This window comes from Aythya marila (assembly GCF_965140915.1).
Source record: "Aythya marila genome assembly, chromosome: 6".
NCBI classification, from domain to species: Eukaryota; Metazoa; Chordata; class Aves; order Anseriformes; family Anatidae; genus Aythya; species Aythya marila.
Genome location: NC_139047.1, coordinates 35470314 through 35496464, shown reverse-complemented (window position 1 = coordinate 35496464; position 26151 = coordinate 35470314). Strand labels below are relative to the sequence as shown.

General features: G+C 39.4%; 1 protein-coding gene across 18 annotated transcripts in view; it reads left to right on the top strand.

Moving 5' to 3' along the window:
• The window catches only part of GTDC1 (glycosyltransferase like domain containing 1), a 193132-nt gene that overhangs the window by 88647 nt on the left and 78334 nt on the right, over positions 1-26151 (top strand). For 14 of the 18 annotated variants that reach the window (XR_014317809.1, XM_082763537.1, XM_082763547.1 and 11 more), the window contains 2 exons: positions 1167-1334; positions 4306-4479. The exons of 2 other annotated variants lie outside the window; for them this stretch is intronic. Coding sequence is in view for 15 of the 16 variants with exons in the window: in XM_082763537.1 (XP_082619663.1) it covers positions 1167-1334; positions 4306-4479 (342 nt within the window). In the remaining variant the exon portion in view is untranslated. The remainder of the gene's footprint in view (positions 1-1166; positions 1335-4305; positions 4480-26151) is intronic. 2 more of the 18 variants (XM_082763533.1, XM_082763532.1) reach the window with 1 other exon arrangement.

Genomic DNA, 26151 nt, shown 5'->3' with positions numbered 1-26151 from the left:
ATTTATTTATTTATTTATGTATGGTTCTTTGGGGAAATGCACAAGTTTTGTCAGCCAGAGTTGGAAGTTTATAATATCAGTGATGGCAGGTTGGTAGAAATCTTGAACACTAAAATCTATGCAAAAATAGGAAGAAATTGAAAAGATTTTAAAATAATTAAACATTTTGTACATCAGATTCTGAATCTGAACTACTAAAAATGGTGCATAGCAAAAACAAGTCAGAAATGTTCTACATTTAAAAGTACTATATGAAAGCTTAATGTTTTATGTACAATAAAATGCCTGATCTCATTTTTTAAATGTTTTTGATGAGAATTTTTTACCATGAATGTCTGCAGCTCTCTGTAGCTTCAGACATCAGTTTATCTGAAAGCTGTGCTAGGCAGGGGACAAAACACTCGTGGAGAAATTGGGGAAAATTCACCACTGGTTTCAGTAGGGTCACAAATTTATAGTAGGCATTTAAATACGTTCATTTTCTGATAGCCTATTTAGTTATAAAAGGCTAAGATAGCAGCTTGTTAGCTTTGTGCTTGCCTGATATACCTGAAGGATGTGAGCAACGCTGTGGATTGTGGAATTGTGCTGTGGTGAGACTGGGGTGCAAGGATACAAACATTTCATTATATAGGATACCTCATAAAAATGAAAAATAAAACACAGGAAAAGGGTGAAAAAAAAAAAAAAGAGACAACACTAGATAAGTGTACTGCATAAATCAAAAAGGTTTATGTCATAACACGAACATGTGCCATTCCTGCTCGTATATTGAATTTCAGTAGTTGGTTGCATAAAGAAGTAAAGTGTAATGAAACTGGCAAGCAAAGTATTCCCTAGTCAGCCTTATCTTTGTTCCATTTGTCCTTCAGATACAGCTTTTCTTGCCTTTTTCAATAAAATCCATCCAGCTTTTTTATTTTGCATCTCTCTGTAACTGAGCCGGGAAGACCAATGAGATTCAGTGCTTTTCTAGTTGGGTTCTTAGCAGCTGCTTTTTAAGAGATCAAAACTTCGAATGCTGCTACATGGTATTAAGGCTTAGCTATTGATGTGTCCCTATAGGGGTTATGTTTTTCTTGGGGGGGAGAAGGGGAGGCAAAGGGGAAGGGGTGACCCCTGCGAGCAGGCTCGCAGGCGGTGAACACTGCTCTCCTTGTTTGCAGGATCCTCTTTGCAAGCTCGGTGCTTAACCTGGCTGAACTCACTGCCCTGCGCCCTGACCTGGGCAAATTGAAAAAGGTCCTCTACTTCCATGAGAACCAATTGGCGTATCCTGTCCAGAACTGGAAGGAAAGGGATTTTCAGTATGGATACAACCAGATTCTTTCATGGTATGTGTTTCTCGCACCTCTCCGTGTCATTTAATGTGTCCTTCTACGTACAGATGTTCGGCATCGCCAGTCCGAGGAGTCCTTCTCCATTTAAATGGTGAGCCTGCAGCAAACAGAGGTACAAGCAGAGACCCCAAGAGCTGCTGGTAAAAGGGCTATGGCCCAAACCATGTATCAATGCACTCATCTCAGTTTATAAAAGTCCAGCTGTACTTTGCTGTGGCTTACCTGCTCATCGTGGCCCAGTGTCTTGGCCATAGCGAGCGAGATGCTTTGTTTCACATACACTTAGCGAAGCTCCAGCTAAGCATCTTCAGCTCGGCCATAGCTTTTACTGCATCCAATAGAAATTATATAGAGGGTTTTAGGGAAATAAACAGAAATTAAAATGTAATGCAGCACTTTTCTTGTGAAGAGAGGGCAGTAAACACACCAGATAAATCCTTATATTTCTTTCATCTGGTATTCAGAAATTGAGCAGTACTAAAATACCCAGACGTTTTAAAGGCTGCGGTCCTTTATTGTTGTTAAAAACAAATGTATTTCTTGAATCTGAGTTAATGAAAGAAGTTAATAACGGCAACACTGAAAAGCTTTGTGGTAAGACTCTGTACAAACCTAAGTGAAACAGCAAAACTGAGCTGAAACAAATTGATTTGAATGATCTTTCCTACCTATCAGCTATTAGGAGAATTATTAGGACTAGGGATTGAGCATTTTAAGATATAAGTTAAGCTTTTGCATCGTTATGATATAAGCTGGCTGATACTCGAACTTCCCAGAAAATGATCTGGGTGTACTCTGACCATCCCGTAGCTGCTGCTGCCCCTGCATTTGCAACACGTTTCACTTGCTGAGAGTAGAGTGGGAGAGGAGAGCAAAAGACCTTTTGAAAATAGTAGCAGCCGTTTTCAGATTTTACAACGTTAAAAGTTCTTTTTCTGGCACTGAGGCAACTACTTAGAGCAGTTATTTTTCACACCTCTATTGTAAGCTGACATACATTATCCTCAAAACATGCATTTTTTAAATAATACAAATATCTTCTTTTGCCTCACCCCCCCAGAAACAAATTGTGTAGATGCTCCATTCTGTTTCCTTCAGCCTCCAATAGCTTCTCAGTGTAATTATATAATGTTCATCTTTCATTTTTGTTGCTGCAGAAACCCCATTTTTAACAGCAAATAGCAGCCATCTCCTCTATATAGTTTGTAACTACCTAGTGGTCATCTGCAAAGAAATGCCATCTTGCCATCTTCCAAATCTGTTAGAAATGCCAGAAATGTGAGCATACATCTTTCCAAGATACATCTTTCTAGCTGTATATTTCCAATTGTATCTTTCTGTGCAGTTTGCATAGATGGTTTGGAGAAAATTGAAATTGAAACTCTTGGAACCTTCTTCAATCATTAAGAAAGACTTTTTTATCCTTAATGATTCCGAAGGGCTGATATAACCCTGGTAATAAAATCACACTTTTCAAAGGTGAAACTCCTTTCGTTGTAGCCGCTCAGGCTGCAGGGCTGACAGGAGCTTTCTAATTTGGCAGTGATCTGCAGAGCCTCCAGGAAAAAGTTGGACAGACGAGGCTTAGTGTACAAGACGAGCAGAGGTGGAGATATGTGGAGCCTTTGTTACGTGCCAGCAGCAGAGCAGCTGGGGCTCCTGTTGCCTCGTGCCATCTGTAAGTCAGTGCAGGAAGGTGGCTTCAGCATTGCTGCAAAGTCTCGGGCAGCAAAGGGTAAAAAATCACGGGCAGGGAAGTGTGTGGGATTCCGGAAAACATTTTGACTCCTGTGGCCTGCTTGAAAAGGATGATTTCTCTCTCCCGTGGTTTTTTGCTTTTCCTGCTGGCTCCTGCTGCTCTGGGGAGCAGTGTCAGTTTTCTTACTTGACCGTGAGGATGAGTGACAGGCTCTCACCTCAAATATACTTTTCACCAGCCCAGTGACTTACATACACGTGTCCTCCATGTATCTTACAACCCATGGGTCTGTGCTGAACTGTGTAACGTAGGGAGAAAACCCACAGGCCATAAAGCACGCTTCCCTCCGGCAGCACTGTGTGCTTGCCATCATAGGTGAGGTCATGTCGGAGCTGCCTGGATGCACTGCGGGCATTGCAGGGGCTTGGTACCTTCCTGCTTTCCCCAGACCAACTATTTGAGAAATAACTCCTAAATTATTATTTTATCTGCATCTTAAAATTCTAGATCTGGTTGGTTTTAAAACACAGCACTAAGGAACAATATATAAATATATAAACAATATATTTATATTTAATACATCAATATTATTGTATTAATCAGTATTAACACAATATGTATTAATGTATCAGTATTAATATATCAAACCTTTTTTTTTAATATATATTGTGTGCTATGTAGTATGAATTTTTTGTTTAGTGCATGCACTTTTCATCAGGGTTATCATGCATAGGTTAAAAGAAAGTTCTAATTCTCTAGGATTTTGCTACTTGACCCACTTGGTCAGTCAAAGGTAAGTTAACCAAAGGTAAGTTGTCCTTCAGTAAAAGGATTTTCCATAAGGAATTTTCTTCTTCTTCCAAGTTTAATTCTACTGAAGTCAAATGACAGTGTGCCTTTTCTATCTGTTTTTAGTGTTTTTTTTTGAGAGACAATGGTAGTAATATTAGTCTTACCATGTTATGAATAAAAACATGATCTATGGATAGAATTGTATTTGCTCCTTTAGATTGGTAATAATATATTTTTATTCAGTCTTTAACAAAAAGTTCAAAAATATTTCAAAGTATAAATGGACAGAAATCAGAACATTTCTAATCAAGGTATATATGTTACTTCTAACTGACCTGAAAAAGCTGACATTTCTTGACATTCCACTTACATCTTTTGTCTATGAGAATGTGTATCCTGTTTTCATTGCATTTGAAATAACTCCATTCTTTTTGCAGCAGCAGTGTGTTCATTACTCTTAACCACTTTTTACAGTTTGGTTGCTGATGTTGTGGTGTTCAACTCTGCTTTTAATATGGAATCATTTCTTACATCCATTGGAAAATTTATGAAGTTGATTCCTGACCACAGACCAAAGGATTTGGAAAAAATAATCAGACCAAAGTGCCAAGTTCTTTACTTTCCAGTCAGGTTTCCTGATGTGAGCAGGTCAGTACATTTTCCACATCATAAATTGCCTCCAGTCTGTCAAAACTACCTATTTATTGTGAAGTTTTAAGTAATCAGTTAAGGCATTGTTAAGTAAAGACTTTGTTAATGAGCACAACCCCTCAATCGATCGATCATTGTGCTTCAGTAATCAGGGGCTGTTCAGGCAGAATCTGATCCACCCGCCCTGGGACCAGTAGGTTTGCCAAGCGTGTCGTACAAACTTCCATCCCTCAGTGTGAATAATTTCCCACTTGTTTCAGTTTTTAAAAAGTTGTCTGCGCCTCAGCTCCATGTATTTGTTTGTGCAGGAGAGGTCAAGGAGGAGAAAGAAATTCTAGAGAACAGTAAAAGCGATAAGGCTGTAGTCAAGAGGCTCTATTTCCCTTGGTATGTTGTAGTGGGATTTTATTCCCTCCTCCCTCCCCTACCTCTTATTTTATTGCTTTCCAGGTAGGTGAAAAACATTTCAGTAGCACAGAGCAGACTTGCAGATTTTAGCATTAGCTGCAGTTGCAGTTGCTCTTCAGTCTTCCTCAGTTACTATGAAGGACGTTTTTTATTACCCTTGTTTCAGAGCCCATCTTGAAATTAGCAGTGGGTTATGTGGCTCAAAGGGAACATTCACCAGATCCTTTTCACTTTTGATTAAACCTGGCACAATTGTTTTTCCTATTACAAGGAGCTCTCCTCCCACCGAACAGGAACTTTGCTTCAGTGGGACCGGTACTAAATAGAGATAGTATGATTCTGCAATTTGATTATACTCTTAAAAAACTCATGATGCTGGGGACATTTTTTGCTGAAATAGGGGTGGAAAGCAGTGTCATGACTCTGCAGGAGTCCAGCTTTTGGTCTGGTAGCAACTTCTGGTCACACTTGAGGTATTTGTCCCAGCCAGCTTGTACTTCATGTTACTTCAAGGACTAAATGTGTGCCTGTGGTAGTTTGGGGTACAGAGGTTTTAAGTCTCAGGCCTCGCACTCTATTGATGTTTATGGTGCAAAGTTTGCATTTCAGTCACTTGGTAAACATATTCTAAAGCACTAATGCAAATCCTTTAAAAATCAATGCCTAAAGTGAAGTCTTTAAAGCTATATTTTTGTCAAGTGGATGAAAATCCTCCAGTGTTGCTTAGGGCCTTGGCTGTCTGTATGGCAGTGGAGATCCAGACCTGTACATCTCCAAGGATCGCCCTTGGCTTCTTAGAGACCATGTCTCTAAGGTTTCTGCTAAGAAAGCAGAAGATTTCTTTGGTAAAACTGGTGATCTGCTACCCAAGTGGTGAAGTGGAAAGGTCTCATCACATGCTCTTGTTAATGTCCAGCTCTCATGTTAATTCTCATCTCACAAAGCAGGACACACCGCTCATGTTTTTATTGTGGTTGTTGCACTTGACATCATATTGAAAAGCCATTTTCAGCAGCAGATGGACAAAACTAAGATGCCCATAAACATAACTGTGTGACTGAACAACTTTCTCAGCAGAGTATTCAGAAACATGGATTAATATCAGCTGTAATCTGTTATTCCTAACATACGTTTTAGTCAAAAACTACCTCTAGATATAATTTCTATTCTTTTTAAAGCAAGAAGCAGTATTATGAGCACAGAAATAAGGGAAACATAGGAGAGGAAAGCTTCTGTATAAGTTGTTTGGTTACTGACCTTCAGCTGCAGCCAATATTTACTATTTCTTTACAAGATCAGGCTTTAAATAATGTTGAATGCACCTGTGGCAACTGAATGCTGTTTTTTAATTTAGTCTGCACTACTATAGTGACTGAGTGGAGATTGAGGAGAAAAAGGTTAAGAAAAATTGTGGCCAAGCTAAAATTTATAAAGCAAGCTCTTAGCCCAGAGTGTTTTTCAAGTTATTTTCAAATGGTAATTTGCTTTATCCAAACCAAACTCATACAGTGTAAGTAAGTGATTATTTGCATGACTGACAATCATTTCAGTGCCTGCAGTCTTTTTAAAATGCATAATTTTGCTGAGATGTTGGGAAAATATTTAAAAATTCTGAAGGCAAAATAACCAGGGTGATTTTTTCTTTACTTTGACCTCTTTTATTTCACATGTGAATGTTGAAGGGTGTGCTTGTGTCTTAAATATAACCTTAATTTGGACTGAGGTGAGATCAAAGAAATCATCATCACACCTGTGCTCTTGATCTTTTTAAGATTATTTTGGTTTAATACTGCAACTGTAGGGTAAATAAAAGAAAATATGTCTGACCTTTGATCAAAAACCAGTGTATTAAAAGAGCATCTCATATGATTAAATCCTGTAATGTATTTACCTTTTAATGTGATTACTGGAGATGATGGCTCCACAACCTAGCACAAGCAGCACAGTAAATGATCAGTTAAGAGTGAAGGCATAACGACGAAGGAGATATCAGATGTAGCATTATACCTCTGCATAGTGTGTATTTAAATACTTGAGATGGGCATCTAATCACTGCTTTTATACTACCTGTGAGAAAAAGTTACTGATGCATTTTATGAGGAGACTTACTTTATAATAAAGATTTGTCGTAAGGGCACCTCTTGTTCCCAGAGCAAACAACCAGACTGTGGTCCTTATCTGACCATGAAAAGAGATGAAAGGCTTTGAGGATTTAGCAGAATAAGAAATTTTCGGACCTAATCCTCCTGTTCTCTAGTTGTGACAATGAGTAGCTTCCATACTGCATCCTGTGGTACCACAGCTATTCCATATATATATTCACCCTCCATCGTTTCTGACTTTGAATTCTTCTCTTTATCCATTCTGATAAAGTGTGTTATGTAGAAGTGTATATCACAACACTTCTAAGCTTATAGACAAATAAAAGTCCAAGTTAAGGCTGTCACTTCTTACTGTAGAGGTATTGCAAGGAATGTAGACCAGTAGCTGGTCTTATGAGCCATATGTGCTGGGTAACAGATTTTACTCAGCAAATGAAATATGTTGTAATTCACACTTACGTTGTCATTGTTAAATTTCAATTTATTTTCTATTATAATGTAAGAAAAAACTTTTTGGGGTCTATACTATCAATAGAGTTTATTTTGATATCACCCGGTTTTGTTTGTGCACTCAAAAACTACGGTACAAGAACAAAACTCTCCAGTGATGCTGTCTGTGGTACTTAGATTTCCTTACACCCACAAGCCCTGCTGGTACACCTCTGGATGTTCTCTGCTGATAACTGTGTGAGTTCTCTCACTCCATCTGCATCGATGCCATCTTTGGCAATTGGTAAAGCTGGGTCAGGTTGGGCGCTCCTTGGAATTCATTTCAATTGAAATTGTAATGTAGATTTTAGTTATTAATACTAGTCCACTGATTGTACTATATCTTTACCATTATCATGATGTGACAGAAAAGGAATGCATTTTTATAAGCAAGAAGGAAGTAATGTTCCTAAGAGCCCAAAATGCACGTTGAGCTAAGGTGGAATAATACAGAAGAAACATGACTGAGATGACAGCCGAAGACAGCAATAGTTTCTTTTAATTGGAACTTGTTAGTTAGTGTCTTGTACTATCTGCACATTTTGGAGTAGAATTAAAGATTTTAGAATGTTGTTTCTTAATTTGCTTTTATAACTTAGCACAGTTAACGGGACATTTTCAACCATTCAATTTTATATTTTTTAGTTATAGCATAAGAGAGGCAGAATTTTCCAGTTCTGAGAATACTTTATGGCCAGTTAGGGGAGTTTCTAACTAAAGCTGAGGTTTTTAAAAGACACTGGCAGCATTTCTTGTACAGGAACATGACTGTCATGTTTGAAGGAGCCTGGTTTGGGGAATAAAAAAAAATAATAATTATCCCACCTTGCTTTTCTGGGATCAGGCTTGCTGTGACCCTTGTTTAGATAACTGAGGAGCTCCCTCTTCCCGTGTAACTGTAACACCACGCAGTAGCTTTGCAGTGCTGGATAATACAGATGCCAACAAGCAGGGGAAGACCTGAACCCCAGGATCCCAAAGCTGTGGATGAGCACTGGGATGCGGCTGTGTTGCACCGAGGGATGCACTGCAGCGGTACCCGAGTGAGCTCTAGTGAGCTGGCTTGCCTGTTGGAAGGAGTGTACCTTAGAAGCACAGTTTTGGGCTAATTAGCCTTCCAGTGCAATAGTATATATTACTTCAGGTGGAATACCATGCTAATGACAGTGATTCCAGCTCCCATGCTTAGGGGTGGCTTGGGTAGCTCCGCGGTGCCCTGCGCTCTCCAGTAGGCATAGCCTCCCTGCCACCACAGTTTATGGGTAGTTAGCATAATTAGAAAATGCCAATAGAGTGCTCCTACCTTGGGGCTTGCTGCTGAAGAACTGGGTGAGGGAAATTACTGCCCTGAATGGCTTTCCTTCTCGCCTGCTGGAAGTCGGAGTGCCGGTGTTGGCACTTAGACAGCGGGCGGGATGCTCGCAAGATCTGGGCCGTAACGCCAGCTGGGGGGAAAGCGCAGTGCTGGCTAAAAAGGGGCAGAAAATTCAGTATTTCAGTTCTGGGGCTTTGGTTGCGGGTCGGTCACCCTCTGTACCTCAGGGTGAGAGCTAAGAGCAGCGAGGAATTGGGTGAACTCTATGAAGGGCGACTCAAACACCCAAACCCAGTGGCGCACTCCCACGTGGCGCTTCCTTCCACATGTGCCCTTGTGCCGTCGGGGCAGGATGCCCAAGTATCCATACTAGCCCTGGGCAGTAGCCATTGCCTCAGCCTGGTTTTTATAAGCCAAAAGTGTGGGTCTTGCCCGCAGGATTCTCCAGCAGCATCCTGACAATGCCCTCCCAGCGGGATGCCTGCCTGAACAGTCTGCTGGGGTGCATTTCTTTCGTGAAACTCTCCAAAAACCTCATTTCTTTTTATCTAGTCAGAGACAGAAATAGTTTTACTGACTCCCTTTTATCAGTCGTATAGGTATTCAACTCAGTGCTGTCATAATAACCATTTAGACTCACAATAGCTCACAAGGATACTTAAGCAGAATTCTCTGTGCAACCCAGTTTTTTATTATGTTGGGTACTGCTCATGTTGCATACAACACATTCCCATAAAACTTGCATTTTGTATTTACAGAGAAATTTCTCTGGAGAGTTAAGGTCTTGTAAAACATTCTTGTTCTACAGCATGAACGAATTATTATACTCTGGGGCATTAAAAGTGAAGTGTACTGAAGAAAAGAATTTTTTCATTAAAATGCAGTTTATATTGATAAAACAGATTACTAGCATTTGATGAAATGTGAAACTTGGATCTACCCGTATCACTAAATCGCCAGTAGGTTTATTTTGGCAAGAAGAATAGTATGTAATGTATATCAGGACCAATCATTATACAGTACCTGCTAGTTTTGTATTAGATTAAATTGTCTTTCACTAAAGTACTTGGGAAAAAAAAATCCCTACTATATCTGTATCTTGAAGTAGCAGAATGTGGTAACCAAGAATATTAGAAAATAAAAGCTGTCGTGTTATCAGTTTTGGCACAGTCATTTATCAATCAGTATTTTAAACATTGACAAGTGGTAATTTAATAGGGAATGACCCTGTTGGCAGGAAGTTCTAATGACAGATGATGCAAACTCATTTATCACTATGGGGCTGTGCTGGCTTCTTACCTTTCTCAGTATCACAGCTCATATTTTCCAAGTCTGGGATGTGAGAAGCCACAAAGGGCAAAACCTGTGGCACCAAGCCCGTAACCACTCCCATCTCGTCCGATTAACCCCTTAGCTGCAAACCTCAATGCAGCCTCTCTGCAGGGATCTGAAAGCCCCAATGCAGATTGAAATACCATTTGACTCCGCATTTTGGAAGTGGTCGAGGTTTTTGGTTGTGTCACTTTGAATGCAAAGTTGAGGCGCGCTCATCCTTGGCTTTCAAAGCCAAACTACACTCTAATAATTAATAGCACATTTCATTAGCAGGCATTAAAAATATTACATGCAGTGCCCCATACAATAGGCAGCTATTATTATTATTATCATTGCTACATTGAAAAGGAAATTGATGCATTCAGAGGTTTAATTGATTCGTGCATATTCATGTAGGAAGTCGGTGGTAGAGTCACGACTGGACTGGACTGGATTATTAGGCACTTTCATGCATAATAATTTCACCGCAACTTGCAAAGAGAATAGGCTACCTTGTTGTAATGTGTGTGGGCATTTGAAGCTGGGGGATGTCATGGGAGAGGAAATGAAAATGACACCTTCATCAGAAACTGATACGGATGGTGTTTTTAATTCTTCTAGGAATCGTCTATCTGTAATGCAGTAATTCAGCTACACTTACTCAGAACAGAAAAACACATATTTTTTTCCATTAATTTCCACACTGTCAAAGGTTTTCATCTATTTGATATAATCTTATGCTACCTATTTCAAAGCATAATAAATGTGAGCCCTGCTTTGCACTTCCTTGCACCTTTCTCAGTTCTCCATTCATTTTTTCTCTCTTCCTTTCCCAGCAGCATCTTCCTCCTTAAGGCTGGGATGGGGTTAACTGTCCCCCCCATCCAAGATGATGCAGACATGAAATGCTGTCAGAGTTTGCATCAAATTGTTGTAATAAGGCTCGGTGAAGTTTCAATTTAATTGGTTAAAATTGTCATGACAGACTTAAAATAAAGCTGTTTTTCCTTCTATTCAAAGTGGAAAAAGGCTATTGATTAATGGTAGAATCCCGCGAAACGCTAAATACCCTCATTTTCACTGCAGTCATTCAGAGATGAGGGCGCTTGGCACTCTGCATGATTACAACGTTACCGCAGGTGGAAAGAGGTGGCACACAAAACTAAAAGCTGGGAATCGAGTGATGTGGCTGTGTCCAATTTAGCTCCAATCCATATGAAGGTACGGGCTTACATCTTTCATGTGTGCAGAAAGTGGTTTTTATAGGCAAATCTGCCCCTACTGAAATTTTGCATTTCAAAATACTGCCCTTCAACATTTGAAAAATTTGGTATTTTTTACTACAAAATTCATGAAGATTACATAGAAGTAATCTTTTACTTGTGTGGTTTTTTTTGTTTTGTTTTGTTTTTTATTATTATTTTTTGCTAAAAGTAATTTCGTGCTTACAGAATTCTGACAGTCATATTGATCATATTAACCTCCTAGTTGCTACAGTGACAGAACCTTATTGTTTAAATGTTCTGGGCATTTGTCGTTCTAATATAACAGAAAAGAAAGTAGGTATTGTGCTAAAAATTGCAGTGAAGATAAGAAATGGGAAAAGGGTAGCAAGATTTTTGGGAGATTCTTCACTGAGAATACAAAATGTTGTTGGAAATCGTTTTAAGGAAAATGAAGAAATCTCTGTTACCAGCCATGGGGGAAAGGCAGTACCTTCTGAAAAGCCTGACTTCATCTTGAATGCAGTATTAGTTTGGAGGGAAAATAAAATAATAAAGAAATAAAAAAGCAGAGCCTTTTGAAAGAGTGAAGAAAGGGTAAGTTCTTTCCTTCATAAGAAAGAACTGGTAGATAGCCTTGCAAATCATTATTAAATGTAAAACTAAAACTTAAGTGGATGAGATCTGCTTTGAGCACTGTTGTATGCTAGTTTGCAGCAAGCCAATTCAAGTTATAATGCTAGTTAGAGATACTGTTAGATGGAAGTGACAGAACAGCAGATAGCAAAATATTCTATGGGAGCTTCAGAGGGTAAAGAAAAAGAGAATAAAATTACAGTGAGGAACAAGTACAAGCCCTGCTTTAAGTGTGAAAAGGAAACTTGAAACATGGCTTTGTAGTCCTATGGAGATGACCTTTATGTAATGTATAAGAACAATTTAATACAGATGTTTTATTTATACATAACCAAATGGGATGAAGTTAAATGATTTTTAATTTTGTAAAATCACAGATAATTTCTTTGTTGTGCAAGGAGTATTTTAATATGTTTAGGTTTTTTACTTTTTTGCTTTTGCATTTGCAACTAGGAATATTTAATATTTTATATTTTGGACATTCCCCCTGCTCAGTTGTGACTCCCAGATGAAATAATCCTCCTCTTTTTCCCTTTAAATAATTCAAATAGCATACATTTAAAAATATGAAAATCCCAACGTAAACGTACCAGAAGTGCTTTTAAGGTAGGAGGCTGTTCAGCTTTACTATTGAAAAGATGCGTTTCTAAATAGTAATGAAGGCTCATCAGAGTTTGTAGCGTATCGTCTGCAAGTTGTAGGGATGCTGGTTGAGAGCTATGGGAGATCCACATCCAGGAATGTTTTTCCAGCTTCTTTTCCTCAAGAATGCATCAGAAAAAATCTTTGGGTTATAATGCCTGTTTCTTAAAGAAGGGGCATTTTGTGTGTTGGGAAATCCCTACTCATATCAAAGTGGTTTTGAAAATAGATGAAGTCTAAACAAAATATTGTTGCGTTCAGTCTGTTTTTCAAACACTATTGTAGGCACTAAAAAGAGCCAACAAAAAAACAATCAGATGCTAATTGAATCAGCCAACCTGTGATTAAGTCTAGAGTAGGTTCTTCATAAAAATGCAAGCCTTGTGTAAGATGACTCCTAAGTAGCACTCAGGTCAGGCTTGTAGAAAACTAAAGAATTTATCTGTCTTTGGGTATTTTCTCCCACCTTTATGATGTCAGGAATCACCAGGAGGACAGGTTGTCTCTATTTTAGTTGATGGCCAACTAGCCATGGGGCTAATGGTGTGCAATGCCTCACCACCATGACAAGGCTGGGTCCTCTTCCTTCTGCAGCTCGTTTGTGCTCAGTTGTGGGTGGGTGTGTATGACTAGGCAGGTAAATACAGAATATAAAGAACATGTGGATGTGTAAACTGCTTGCTGTTGGAGAGGTACCAAGCAGCAGTATAGCTGAACCATACCAAATGCATATGCAGGTAAGTTACGTGATTCTTACATGCACTAGAAGAGATATTTTAAGATGCTTTTTGTTGTCCCAATATGAAGCACTGAAAAATTGTATGTTGTTCTCCTCACCTGTGTTCAGGAAAGACTAATGTAAATTGTGAAACAGGTGCAGAGAATTGCTGCTGTAGGACGATTAGGAGAGTCTGCATTATGAGAACAGATTAAAAGAGGATGGTTCACTTGTCCTAGTAAAATAAAGGTTGAGAAGGGGATACACGTTAATCTTTGCAAATTCAGTCAGAGGATAAATGCCATGGAAGAGGAGGAATTATTTAAGTTCAAGGATAATCCTTGCAGTATCCACTAGGTATAAATTGGTCATTATTAAATGACTCAGACTGGCAATGAGAAAAAGGGTGTGTAGGGGGGTTGTTTGTTTTGATTTTTGTTTTTCTTAGAGACATTTCATTTTGAAATGGCTGTCAAAACACTACTGAATTTTAAGGGGATTTTGATTTGTCTGGGGTAGTGCCAGACAGTTTAGATGTTTGCTATGATGACATCCCTGAAATGAAGGTGAAAGGAGGACTATGACTTGGTCCCATACTGACTTCAGTCTTGATACCACAGATTGAGACATGAAGTGCTCCATGCAGGATCTCGTATGCTTCCCGTGTATAAAGGGCACCGAGGATGTCAAGCCTGTCCTGTGTAATGCCCATCGTATTTGTCTTGTATTTCTTTAGGCAGGTGCCTCTCAAATGAGCGGTATCCTGCAAGGCAGGTCTTGGGCACGTGTTTAACCACTCGTTTTATTTGGGATCAGGAGGGATTTTTATTCACCAGATTCACAATGACCAAGGTGGGAAGGAAGGGAACGAGAGGAATGTTTCTGTCTCTATTTACTGGGATCATCTGGATATTTTATTGCTTTTGAAGAAGCCACATTGTGGCCAGGGCATTTGATTCCTCCTTTCCTCTTGCCCTGATGTGCTGGAGTTCTCGGGGTACTAGCCTTGCACTTGGTTGCTTTCTGGCTTATGATGTGAAACTATAAGTGGAGGGGCCAAAAGTGAAGGAGGAGGTGGCAGCGTGGTCTGCCCGCATGTCATGTGCCCATGGGTGCAGGTGCCAGCACAGGGAGCAGCTGAGGAGGCAGACAACTATGACGTTAATTGTGCATCACAGTACAGGAACCTTGGCCTTAAATGATGCTCAAGGGCTTCAGCTAGACCAGTACATTTCGGGATTCAAGAGACAAGCCAGAGCATCCCTCAGAAGACAACACAAACCACAGAGGTACGAAGGGCTGATGGCTGCAGTGCTTGGGAAGACGCTAGGTGAAGGGTGCTTTGGCAGGCGCCATCCCAGGCATCATGTTTTGGGTATCACAGCTCTGTAAGCATCCTTCTCAATTTTGCCTCAGTTTACTCTTACTCACTGAAGCATTTGAATAAAATTCTTTTGTTGAGCTTGTTGAAGTCAGATTGACTTTATTTCAATTTTATTTTTCTGATAAGTCTGAGTAACTCTTTTATTCTCATCCTTGTATACAGTAGTTTAATGCTAAAATTGCCTCAATCTGTGCTAGAAGCAAATGAATCACAGAAAGAAGAAATCTTTATGCAGTTATTTCTTTCAGTGACTTAAATTTTATCTGTCCTTCATCAAACTTCATCAGGTCTTTTGATTTCTGAGTTCATTTATGTTATCTGAAATGTGATTTTTGAATTAAATGATCTTGAGCGATGTGCCTATATACTGAAAAGAGAGGATTTGACCCTTTTAGGGGGCCTAAAACGTGTTGCTTTTGTTGCCAGTAAAAGGGAGGATTATCTGTCAGGATTCCTGGTAACCAGGTCACAAAAAAAAAAAAAAAGGCAATAACAGATATTTTTTTTCCCCAATGATAACTTTTATGATATCCATAAATTTACTGAGTATTCGTGACATTAAAACATTACGTGTTATTTTTGAAAGTAGCGGAGCTCTTCTCCGAGGTATTCAATGCTGGACTTGTTTGTGCATCTATACGTTAGCAACTTATTATTCTGCAGGCGTCACTTCATTTTGGCTAGCAATAAGTCCTGTTCAGTCATTGTGCTGCAGAGGAATGTTTAAAGCTGAAATGTGCATTGGAGTCTGTTTGTTTGCAGCAGATGATTTGCCTAAGCTTTGATGCGCAGTCACTTTCTGACATTTGTGTATTTCAGCAGTGAACAATGTAAACTCATTTTCTGAGCACTTTGATTACTTGCACATAGCAGTGCCCATGGCATGTGACAGAGAAGAGCACTCTATCCACTAATCAGATAGATATGCTTCAAGCGTATTTACACAAAATAATGAAAACAGCTGTTAGATACCTTTAAACTTGAGTGTGTTTTGTTATTAATCTACTAGCCCGTACACATGACACTATAATTCTTCGCTCACTCAAGTTGCCTTTAATGACACAGTAATAAAACTGAGAGGGATGAAAGTAATGGAATTGTAGAATGTAATGCCTCAATTGTTCTACAGTGTCTTCCTTTTTGCCAAAATAAACCACAATTAGGTCCATATGGTGTTTTGAAGTTTTCAAGCAATGACCCTAATAAAAAGTAATGAATTTCTGACAAAAGAAAGCATGGTGCTCTTTTAAGCAGATATCTTCGCTATTGATCTAGTTATGATTGCAGACTGATATGCTAATAGAAGAAGAAAGGTTCAACGTGCCTGGTACAAGCACTTTCATTTGTGGTTTATTTTATTCTTATGAAATTCAGATTGAAAAGGTAGAAACATGTTGTAATCCATCAGTTATGACTCCCTTTTAAAAGACCTACTATAAAGCAAACAAATGGATTTTTCTTGGGGAAAAAATGGAGTTTGGAAAGCATTAGGTCTGTCGAAATTTCCAAAGCACTTGTTAACTAAGAGGGTGCCTTGCAATGATGGAGATGCTTTGTGTGGATGTGGAAATTGGACTTGAGCACGTGATTGACTTCAGAGGTCCCAGCTCTTTGTTGTCCATTTTTGTCTCTTTAAACCTTCTCACGGGGGCTTTGGAGTGACACCTCTCTTCATTTAAATGGTCAAACTACCTGCTGAGCAGTTGTTAGGTGAGTACAGATACTCAAACGCTTGACTAGGAAGGATGTGCAGCTCGTCTTCATACATAGCATGTAGCTGTGGGCAACCAGTGTGGTGGGTCCGTGTTGTGCCAGTGATGCCTGAGGTGGGGTGCTCCAGTCTTAGTAAAGAGAGGGGAAGGCAGGTTCTGCCAGCAGATACCAGGGGAAGTATGAGGTTGGTTTGATAACTTTCACTTTGACATCTGTGGAATGAATGTTCATTCCACATGCTCACCATCCTAAATGTCTGAATTGACCCCAATCCGCTGGATTATGGATATTATTGACATTGTTTTTTACCCTATGTAGTATACTTAATGTTGAGCAAGCCCTATAGTTTTGCAGCTGAAACTATTCAGAGCATCCTTTAAATAAAATCTACCATGTCTACCTTTGATTGCCACTCGAAATTGTCTCTGAATGACTCCTTCACTGCTAAATTAGGAGGCTGTTTTGTCTAATCAGCTAATTTCTCAGTTGCCTGTTCTCTAACTATCAAGGTGCTTTTCAGACCTCCCACTCTAGTCTCTACTCCTACACTTTTGGGAAATTGTATAGTTGTTAACAACTGTAGCTATTAATAAAGTCAAGATGCATAGATATATTTGTTAATAAAGATAACTTTATTTTAGCTTGCTACCTTCTACATTAGTCATTTCTCCATCTATCCACCTATTCACTATCTATCACGTTTTTCTGTGGTTACTTTATTCATCTTAATTGAAAAGAGCCTTGTTCATAGGTAAAACTATCTTCACAGCAATGTATCCTACTCAGTAGCAAGGTAAATGGATTGCTATTTATTCCACCACTTTTCTTCGTGTAAATAGATACTCTTCTAATTTTTCACCTTCTTGTACTTGACACTTCATTGAGATTTGAATGATTAATTTGTTTTATTGCAATCACCTTTAATACCAATTGACTGGTGCTTAGAAAGCGGGGCTTGCCTTTTGGAAGAGGCAGTGGGCTGCAGGAGAAACAAATTTCATATCAGGTTATAAGATGGGGAGGTTTTTTGTTGTTTTGAATTTTAATAAGAGGAATGTAGAAGGGGAAAGCCCTGCCTAATTTCCTGTAATTAAAATAGGTTTGAACTGATGTTTTGTGCTTCGATTTGCAGTCAAAAGCTTTAAGAAATAGTCTTATGTGTGAAATGAGACTGGTTTTAAATTACATAAAAAATCCATCAAGCATAGGTAGCTTAGGAGGTGAATGTGTTTAAAATATGCTAGTTTTTAGAGCCTGTTGTAGATAAGAAAGGTTGGGCTTTTCACCCTAAATGAGCCGCTTCTCCCAGGAGGCTGGGTGCGAGGCAGCGGTTAGCGGCTTGGCTCCTCACCTACCACTCGTGATCTCCCAGGCTTGCATTAAACTCCCTGCCAGTATCACGCATGGCAAATATGTTGAAATATTTTTTATACCAAAAAAGGGGTCTTAAAGTTCAATATAAGCATGGGAGCCTTCAAGTGCTCTAGCCCCTGAATTTATTCAGTAAAATATAAGAACCTAATTCCACAAGGTTGTACCTCCCTTGAGGTCTCTAAATACCATCTGGAGACTTCAGAAATTCTGGCTTATTTTTTACACAACCGAGTCGAAATTTTTTAAGGTTGCTAAGTACTTTGGAGTTCTTAGCATACCTGCAAAGCCTTACGTAAGCTTAACCTCAGTACCTTTTGAAAGCTGAAGTTTTAACCATTTGTGAGAGACCAGGCTTGGGGTGTTGGTCCAGAAAGGTGAACCCACTGGCCACTACTGCTTGCCTGTTTCATTTATTTGACAACAGTACCCCAAATACTCTTGTTCCCATATTATTAGTGCTAAAGCAATCTTTCACTTGCATTGTGGAAGCACCTGGGGAACATCCCATGCTTTTTGATGCATGGAAGTGATGCAGTCAGTATTACAAAGCACTAGCACTCCAGCAAGGTAATTCTACAAGGTTTGTTATTTAATGTAACTGTGCTTGATTACGTGTGGGCAGTTATTTAGATGACTAAATACAGTCACATAGACTTTTCTGTGTGTACGTGTGCAAGACTAGATCCCTACCAAGCAGAATTTATCATTAGATAGCTGTTCTTAGGAGGCTGAATTATTGCAGTGTAGCTCTTGTGTAAAACCAGGTCCTGACAAAGGGAACACAGTAGCTAATTGTTCGTGCAAAACCCCAAAGTCGTATATTTTTTGATCTGCTGGTGCATATATTTTTAGCCACATGTCATGACTTATTCCCCCTTTCCCTCCCCCATTTTTTTTTTAAACACAGTCAAGCACCTTTTCAGAGCAACATGCACTATTGTGTAATGATCAGGGATGGTGATTCTTAGCAGTAGATGGAGGGGACAAGTTTAAGAAAACATTTATTGTACTGTGTTTTGGAAACATAACCTAGTTGTAGAGGTTAGTTTGAAAATAGCAGGAACTAGTACGGCAGCATTTTAGTAAATTGGGATATAAACAAACATCTGTTGCAGGAATGTAGAAATGACATCATAAAGAATGTATGCAAAAAACTTAATTGAAAAAGAATGATGCAGAATTGCAGCATGACTTTAAGTCTAAATTGATTTTTGCCTTCAGAGTGAAAGTGGGATTTTTGTACAACATTCCAATACTATAAAGTATTTAAAATGTAATGTCCTATTAATGTACCTAAAATGTAGGCTGTGGGTCACCCAATAAGAATAGTAGTTACAGTAATACAGTATATGGAATATGCAATTATCTTGACAATAGTTTTATTTTTTCAACAATTTTGTCATAAAAGAGCAGTAAGATACAATGAATTTGATTCATTTTGTGTGTGTGAATCATTTAATAGGCCATTACATCTACTATATTAGACTCCATTCTCCTTTCAGAGCTTTTCATTATAAGGCTGTCTTTAATGGAAAGAAGTTTAACCTTCCCTCCCAGATAGATTGAACCCCATAACAGTGTAAACATTCTCATTATAAAATAAAATCCCCTTCCCCAAGGGCAGCACTATAATTATGTTGCAGAGTGTTGTACAAATGTTTCTCTTAAAAAATGTTGTCTCATTCTTGTCCTCAAGTTTTTATCATTTTCATTTATGAAGAGAATCAATAATACTTTTAAAATGTAATTTAATAAAATAAATGCGATCTGATTATTTTTTAATTTTTTTGAAGTTATTTTAATCAAGTTTGAGAAGAAGTCATCAGTAAAATTGCTGTTGATTTATAAATAGGATAATTAGAGGCTTTCCTCCTAAGTACTGTTCACTGGCATTGTGGCTGTTTTTATTGCCTAGTCAAACCTCTTCATTCAATTTTAAAATTGCCTTTTGAATGAACTGCGCTACGAGCTTGCCAAATAGTGTCACCATTAATACCTTACCTCCTCTATTTCATTGTCCAGTCCGTAAATGCACAATAAATTGTTTGATAAGGAGGTCAATGAGGTTGTACTAGTTTTTAAGTGAATTACAGCCAAACATTTCAGCTTATGTCACGCTCTCATTGTTGTGCAGTGTGGTGCTGCAGCCCTGGGTAGTTCCTCCTGTGCCGTCACTCCAGGATGAAACAAAAAATCAAGAGGGGCAGCCACCTCGCCAGCCATTAGAGAGAAAAGGGATGGAAAAACGTGCTTATTAATTCAGTTTGGAGCTCTTTCATGTGTCCCTTAGTGCAAGGAAGGAGATCTCGGTGGCAGCTATGCACCACGTACCCCACGAGGATGGCTCAGGCTGAAGGTGCTGGCGGGCAGGAGGGGACGCCACAGCTCCTGCTGCTCAGATGCTGTGGTGGCATTCCTGGAAAACCCGAAAGCATCTCCTGCTGGGTGCTGGCAGGTGGGTGTCTGCGTTTCTCCGCCTCGCAGCATGGGCGGAGAGCCACGAGGGATGCGGGACCCCCGCCGGCCCTCTCGGCTTCCTCCAGGCACCGCGTCCGCCGCGGAAATGGAAACGTGAAAGTAAGAAACTTTGTGCTTGTTGAGTCTAAAAGAAAGTCTGTTTGTGTGTGTCTCTCCCTTTGTAACAGAAGGAATGTTTCTTATGTTTCTGTCTTCAGACAGTTGGCACACATTTCATCTCAGCAGCTGCTTTCTCTTAAAGTGCAGTAGAGTGTAGGACTGTAGTGACACTAGCATTAATACTTCACATTCTGCTATCATATGCTGTCACTGTGAAATATGGATCTAGGTTACATGTGTTTGCAGACTTTGTACTGCTGAATTATGAAAGCTGACTCCGTTGGAGGATTGTGTTGTATTCAGAGACTGTGAACTGAACAATAAATGAATGCAGTAAGAGACTTGTAGGAACACACAGCATCCTCCTTTTTGGCCTAATTGAGCCTATAGCTTTAAAACGTACGACTGCCAAATAAAACTTCATTGTTGACTTTGCTAAATATATTTAGCAGGCATCTAAATATTTCTCTTGTGGGCACCTTTTAGTTGCTATCCTTAACATTGTTTAAATGTTATTTTTAAATCCCGTTCTTCTGAGTGGTATAAATTACTGCAGATAGTAAAATTTATTGCAAAGAGTAGAAGTACTAGTGCTGGGTGGCTAAATAAATTATTGGGAGCAATTAGTTGTTTTGTTATCAAGAATTAGGGTGTACCCATAAATATAACTCTGCAATTCTTTTACGTCTGGGTGGTCACCTCATGTAAGAGAGGTGTAAAGCTGCAATTTGCTTATCCTATAGGCATAAAATTAATATGTAAGTATCAGCTGAGATGTCAGTAATCACAGGGTTTGCATTGCAATGCGTAGTGCCCATGCACTGCTGGTGTACTGAAAACGTTTAGCAGTGTGTTGTTAAAGTCAGATGTGGTTGGTGCCTGATGTTCTTCTACCAGTAAGTGCTTTTGCTTCTTCATAAAGGCGTTAGGTATCTGTAACCCCAGCGCTGGTGGCAATGCTGTGCCTGTGCATGGGCAAGCAGCAGTGCCAGCAGTGAGCCAAGGTGCAGAGAGCTGGCACCAGATGCACCACTCTCCTCGCGCTTCCATTCTTGCCTTTGAGCAGCAACTTCTGTAACGGGACAGTGTGGATAAGCTAAATGTGCACGTCTTGCTAGTGCTAAGTTGCATTGCAGATAAATGGCCTTCAAACCACACCTCCTTCGGGCAGCCAGGCTCACTTTATTTGTAAATGTGCTCATCAAGATTTCTCCTAGACTAGAAAACATGCACATCTACTTTTGTACTCTTAATAGAGCGCTGCTCAGTTGATTGTAGAGATTTTAGCCACTGAGTTTAACGTATTAAGGAGTTGTGCTGGAGGTAATACATGTACTTTTCCTGTCTTCTCATAGTCAACAAGTTTGTTATACTTTGGCACAATATGTAGAAACTTTGCCATAGTGAGATTTAGGGTTTTCTTGTTGTGTGTTGGGAAAATAAACTCCTAAGAAATTTCAGATTTTTGGTCATCTACATCTTTTCTGTCAAAATGAGGATAATTTTCCTGACCAGTATGTGGCCTCTTATTGACCAGAAGACTGAGGATGTGTTAATGTTCTTGTTAACGAAACCATTTTGTAGCTGATTGCTTTTATCCATCTCAGTAAAAATATTCAACATATTTGTCAAAATATTTCTGTGGCGTGCAACAGTAGAAACAGGATGAATAACACATCAAATTTTGTAATCTCTTCAAATACATAGAATAGCACATAAAGCTACCGTAAAACTTACAGAAAATTAATCAAGGAATGGGGTATGGCACTGGTTAGAAGGTAGAGCTAATGTACTTTAATTGATGTGATTTAATTGCTAAATTGTGTGTGTTTTAGAACAAAATCATCACTTTTCTGTGGGGACAGTTTACAACAAAGCTGGTATAACTTGTTGGCATGCAAGAAAATACCTTTATGCTTAAGCTGCAACATTCATTGGAGTTTTTTGGCGGGGAGAAGTTAATTTTAATATACTTACGCTTTAATAATTTTTGAGCATTTTATAGTATTAATTGGAGAAACCGTAAAGTCACTGTGATGAGGAACACTTTCCTTGCACCCACCTACTGGCTAGCTGTTCCTCTGCCACAGCTTGTTGTCACCTCTGACTTCAGCCACCAGAGAGGTACTAAATACCCGTGGTTTTCCTGGCTGCCCAGGCTGGGCATGGACATACTCTGACAGCTTAAAATTTCACGTGCCTGTGGCGTGCTTTGCTGTCCTCACCCCTCTCAGGGCAGCAGATGTCCCATGTGCAGGAGGTGCTGGTTTTCTTTAAGCCTCACAGGCATAAAGATCCTCGGCACCTTTTATCACTGGTAAGGTCCTCAGAGCCAACCTAGCGTGCAGTTTTTCAGAGATTACTGTGCAATGCCCCAGAGACACAGCGAGCAAAGTTCTGTGGCCCCAAAGGACCAAACTCTGAAACCACATTTTCAAATAGATTGAAGACAGCTGTCATCGCCCGACCTGACATGAAAGACTGAACAGGAGTCCATCACACGTGTGCTTACACACTCGCAGTTCTGGAGCTTGCAGGATCCCAGCGAGCTCAATTCTTTTATCTACTAATAATCAAGGTTTTAACACCTCAAGCAGAGCCCGGAGCGGTCCGAGACAAAGACTGAACTTCTAAGATGCCCTCAGAGGTAGTTGGGTCCTTTGCTCTCATTAGGGTCTCCCAGCTGTGGGAGAGGATCCAAAACAACCGCAAACATGTGGGCTCCTTTTGAGTTCATGCAAAAGGATTGAGCCACGCTGTCAGAGTCAGTACCAAAGCCAGTTCATTTTATTGAGGCAGGTTTATCAGCCCGGTGTGTAAAAAAAAAAAAAAAAAAAAAAGGACCCCTTGCTGTTACTCCCCCATTGCCCCTCTATTATTGACAAAGCAGCAAAGCACTGGTATTTTGTGCTTTCCATGGGAATCCTAACTGCTCGTAATGGCTGGTCTGAAAGGTTGATTAAAAACAAAACCAGGGACCCCCCAGGCACTTCTCAGCCAACATCGGTGCTCCAACCCAGTGTCCCCTTAGCTTAGTCTCATAAATTTGTTGTCCTACATAAGTGTTCCTGCCCCTACCTCTGGTGGCGTGGCCAGGAGCGCGGGGTGTCCCCAGCAGGATTCAGGGTGACATTTCTTCATTTCAAGCCAGCAGGACATCCCATCATGCCTACCTTTCAGTTAGACGATATTTGGATCTGCACTCCCACTCAATGAGGATCAATACTCTAATTTCAAGTTGTAGCTGTATTTAGCCTTTGAATAAAGGTTCATGTTACGAGCACTGCTGTGTCCAGCAAAGATTTTTCATTTTTACCTTCCAAAAGTAGAACTAGAAAATGTGACGATTAAAATGCAGACCTTTCCAGCACAACGGCATAAAACCATTAAGCATAAGAAAGTGTTTTAACTCTGCCATGGCCTTAACTCTGGAAGATAAGCATTTGTCTCTGGTAGCATCTCCACTTTTTGACTGCAGCAGCAACAGTCAAAGCCAAACAGGGCAGGAGATACCTAATTTTTGAATTACCTTGGGTAATTCACGTTGGGTAACAAGCATGCCATAAATCCTGTGACCAAAGTAAAGGTATAATGCTGAGCTTAATACAGAGATTTTCCTTGCTCATTTGTTATGCAGCAAAGAGAACTTTTTTTTCCCTGAAAGTTACAACTCTGATGTGTTCCCTGTAACTCAGTCTGGCGCAAAAAGCAGAGAGATCAACGCTTCTAAATGGTTTGTTTGATCAGCCTCGCCTAATGGTTTGTGGACCAGATCTTCAGCTGGCTGTAAGTGCTGCAGTTCCATGGGAGTCAGTTAAAGTAATTTATATCAGCTGAGAATCCCCTTTCGGCTTCCAGCCACGTAGACTTGATCAAACAGTACCCATAGACTTAAAAATTGCAAATTGATTTCTGGATTTTTGCAATGCCATGTATCAGTGTCTTCAACATCACAGAACTAGTCAAGGACATATTTTTTCCCCTGGTAATTTGTAAGAAAATCTTGTGAGTGACAGGCATACCGCATAGTTTTAGAAGTTAATGCTGAAACTTCACTTCGGTTGAATGGCAAGCAGGACGAATGTGCACTATTATTATCTATTTAATTAAATGGTTGATAAGAGTCAAAGTTTTTTAAGTACATTTAAGTACAGTTTAAATCATAAAATACGGGGGGTCAGAAACTTAAGAAACCTAGTAATTTGAATCAGTATTAAATAGTATGTAAATGGGTACCTTCTTTTAAGGCAGTCAGTCGTGACTTACAGAAGGATCGTATCTCAGACATGAAAGAGGACTTGAAAAAGTAAGATTTTTTTTTTTTTTTTTTTTTTTTTTTCCCCTCCGCAAGACCTGTGATTTCTGGTGCCCTGCAATATGTAAGAGAAACTTAAAGTGTTTTTTAGTGATGCTTGTTTCTTGTTAGGATTTTTTCTGCTTTTTTAATCTTAAAGATCATCAAATGTTTAGGGTAGTCTCCCCCAAGCACAGAAGCCCAGCATGTGTAAAGCATATTCATCTTTTACACTATGCCACAGAGGGTTATTGATACAAAGAAGGAAATCTTCATTTGACTTGCTCTTGTTTAGTAGCTGGGGAAAATCAATGCTGGTAAATAAAGTAAAAACAAGGCAAACCCCACCCAAAGAGCAGCTTTGCACTCAGTTGCTCAGTTTTCACATTCTTTTTCCTTGTGATGATGTGATCATTTCACTCCAGTTCTCCAGTCGCCTTGCAGTCTCCTAGGACAGACGAGACCTGAATGTCTAATGTGAAGAAGCGTGATGCAAGCATGCTATACATTATAGAAAAGGCAAAATATCCCATGGTTGGGTTTTAATTTGTTTTGCATACACCTTTAACTTTTAAAAGACAACTTCAACTGCTTACAAATTGGAGTTTTAAATACAAATTGTGTAGAGGTGTTGCTTTTAGATGTGCTTTCAGATATTTTGATTTCCTTTTCCTTTGTGGCATTCTAAGTTCTGTTCCTGAATGAGATAATGCTCCATTTCTTTTGACTTTCTTCTGTTCTGTGTTGTGTGGTTTACCTCTGGAACTACACTTGGAGGTAGAATCCCACCCTGTTCTTGCACCAAAATGATGCCTGAGTTTTTAAATTTGTATATAAACTGCTATCTACTTCATCCCGAGAAAAATATTTCGTAGCTGAGTATATGAAAACTGGTTGATGACAATTTCAGTTGTGAAATATTCAGATAATGATAAAAAAAAAAAAATGACTTATTTACAGCTCCATTTTAAATCCGTGTTTGGTTTAAAAAAAAAAAAAAAAAAGAAATAGTGAAAATGAGAAGAACAGTTAAAGAGAAATGTATCCTTGAATACCCGGTAGTAAGGCTTTTTTTCAGTAGTATAGGTTTGAAAAAAGAAGCTGATATGTCTTCAGAGGGATTAAGTCTCCCTGTGTTGGCAGTGCTATTGTATCAGTGCAGTTGGTTACAAGAAATTCATCCTATGACGGTAGTTGATACGGAGAATCACCTTCTATCTCCCACTGAAAAATGAGGTACGGCTGAAGCTTCAGCAGCTCTGTGAACTCTGTTGGCACATTTGATTCCTTTATGTTTGATTTCAGGCTCTAAGACTAGATGGAGGTATCTCTGGCAGTCCTAGCGAGTAGCTTTTCTTGCACGTTCAGCTGAGTACACGTCTCATCATCCCGCTGCTCTGTTTTTATATATTTAAGTACACGGCAGAGGTTTTGTTCATTCTGCCCCCCCAGGAGCCAGCCAGCAGAGTCATTGCACAAA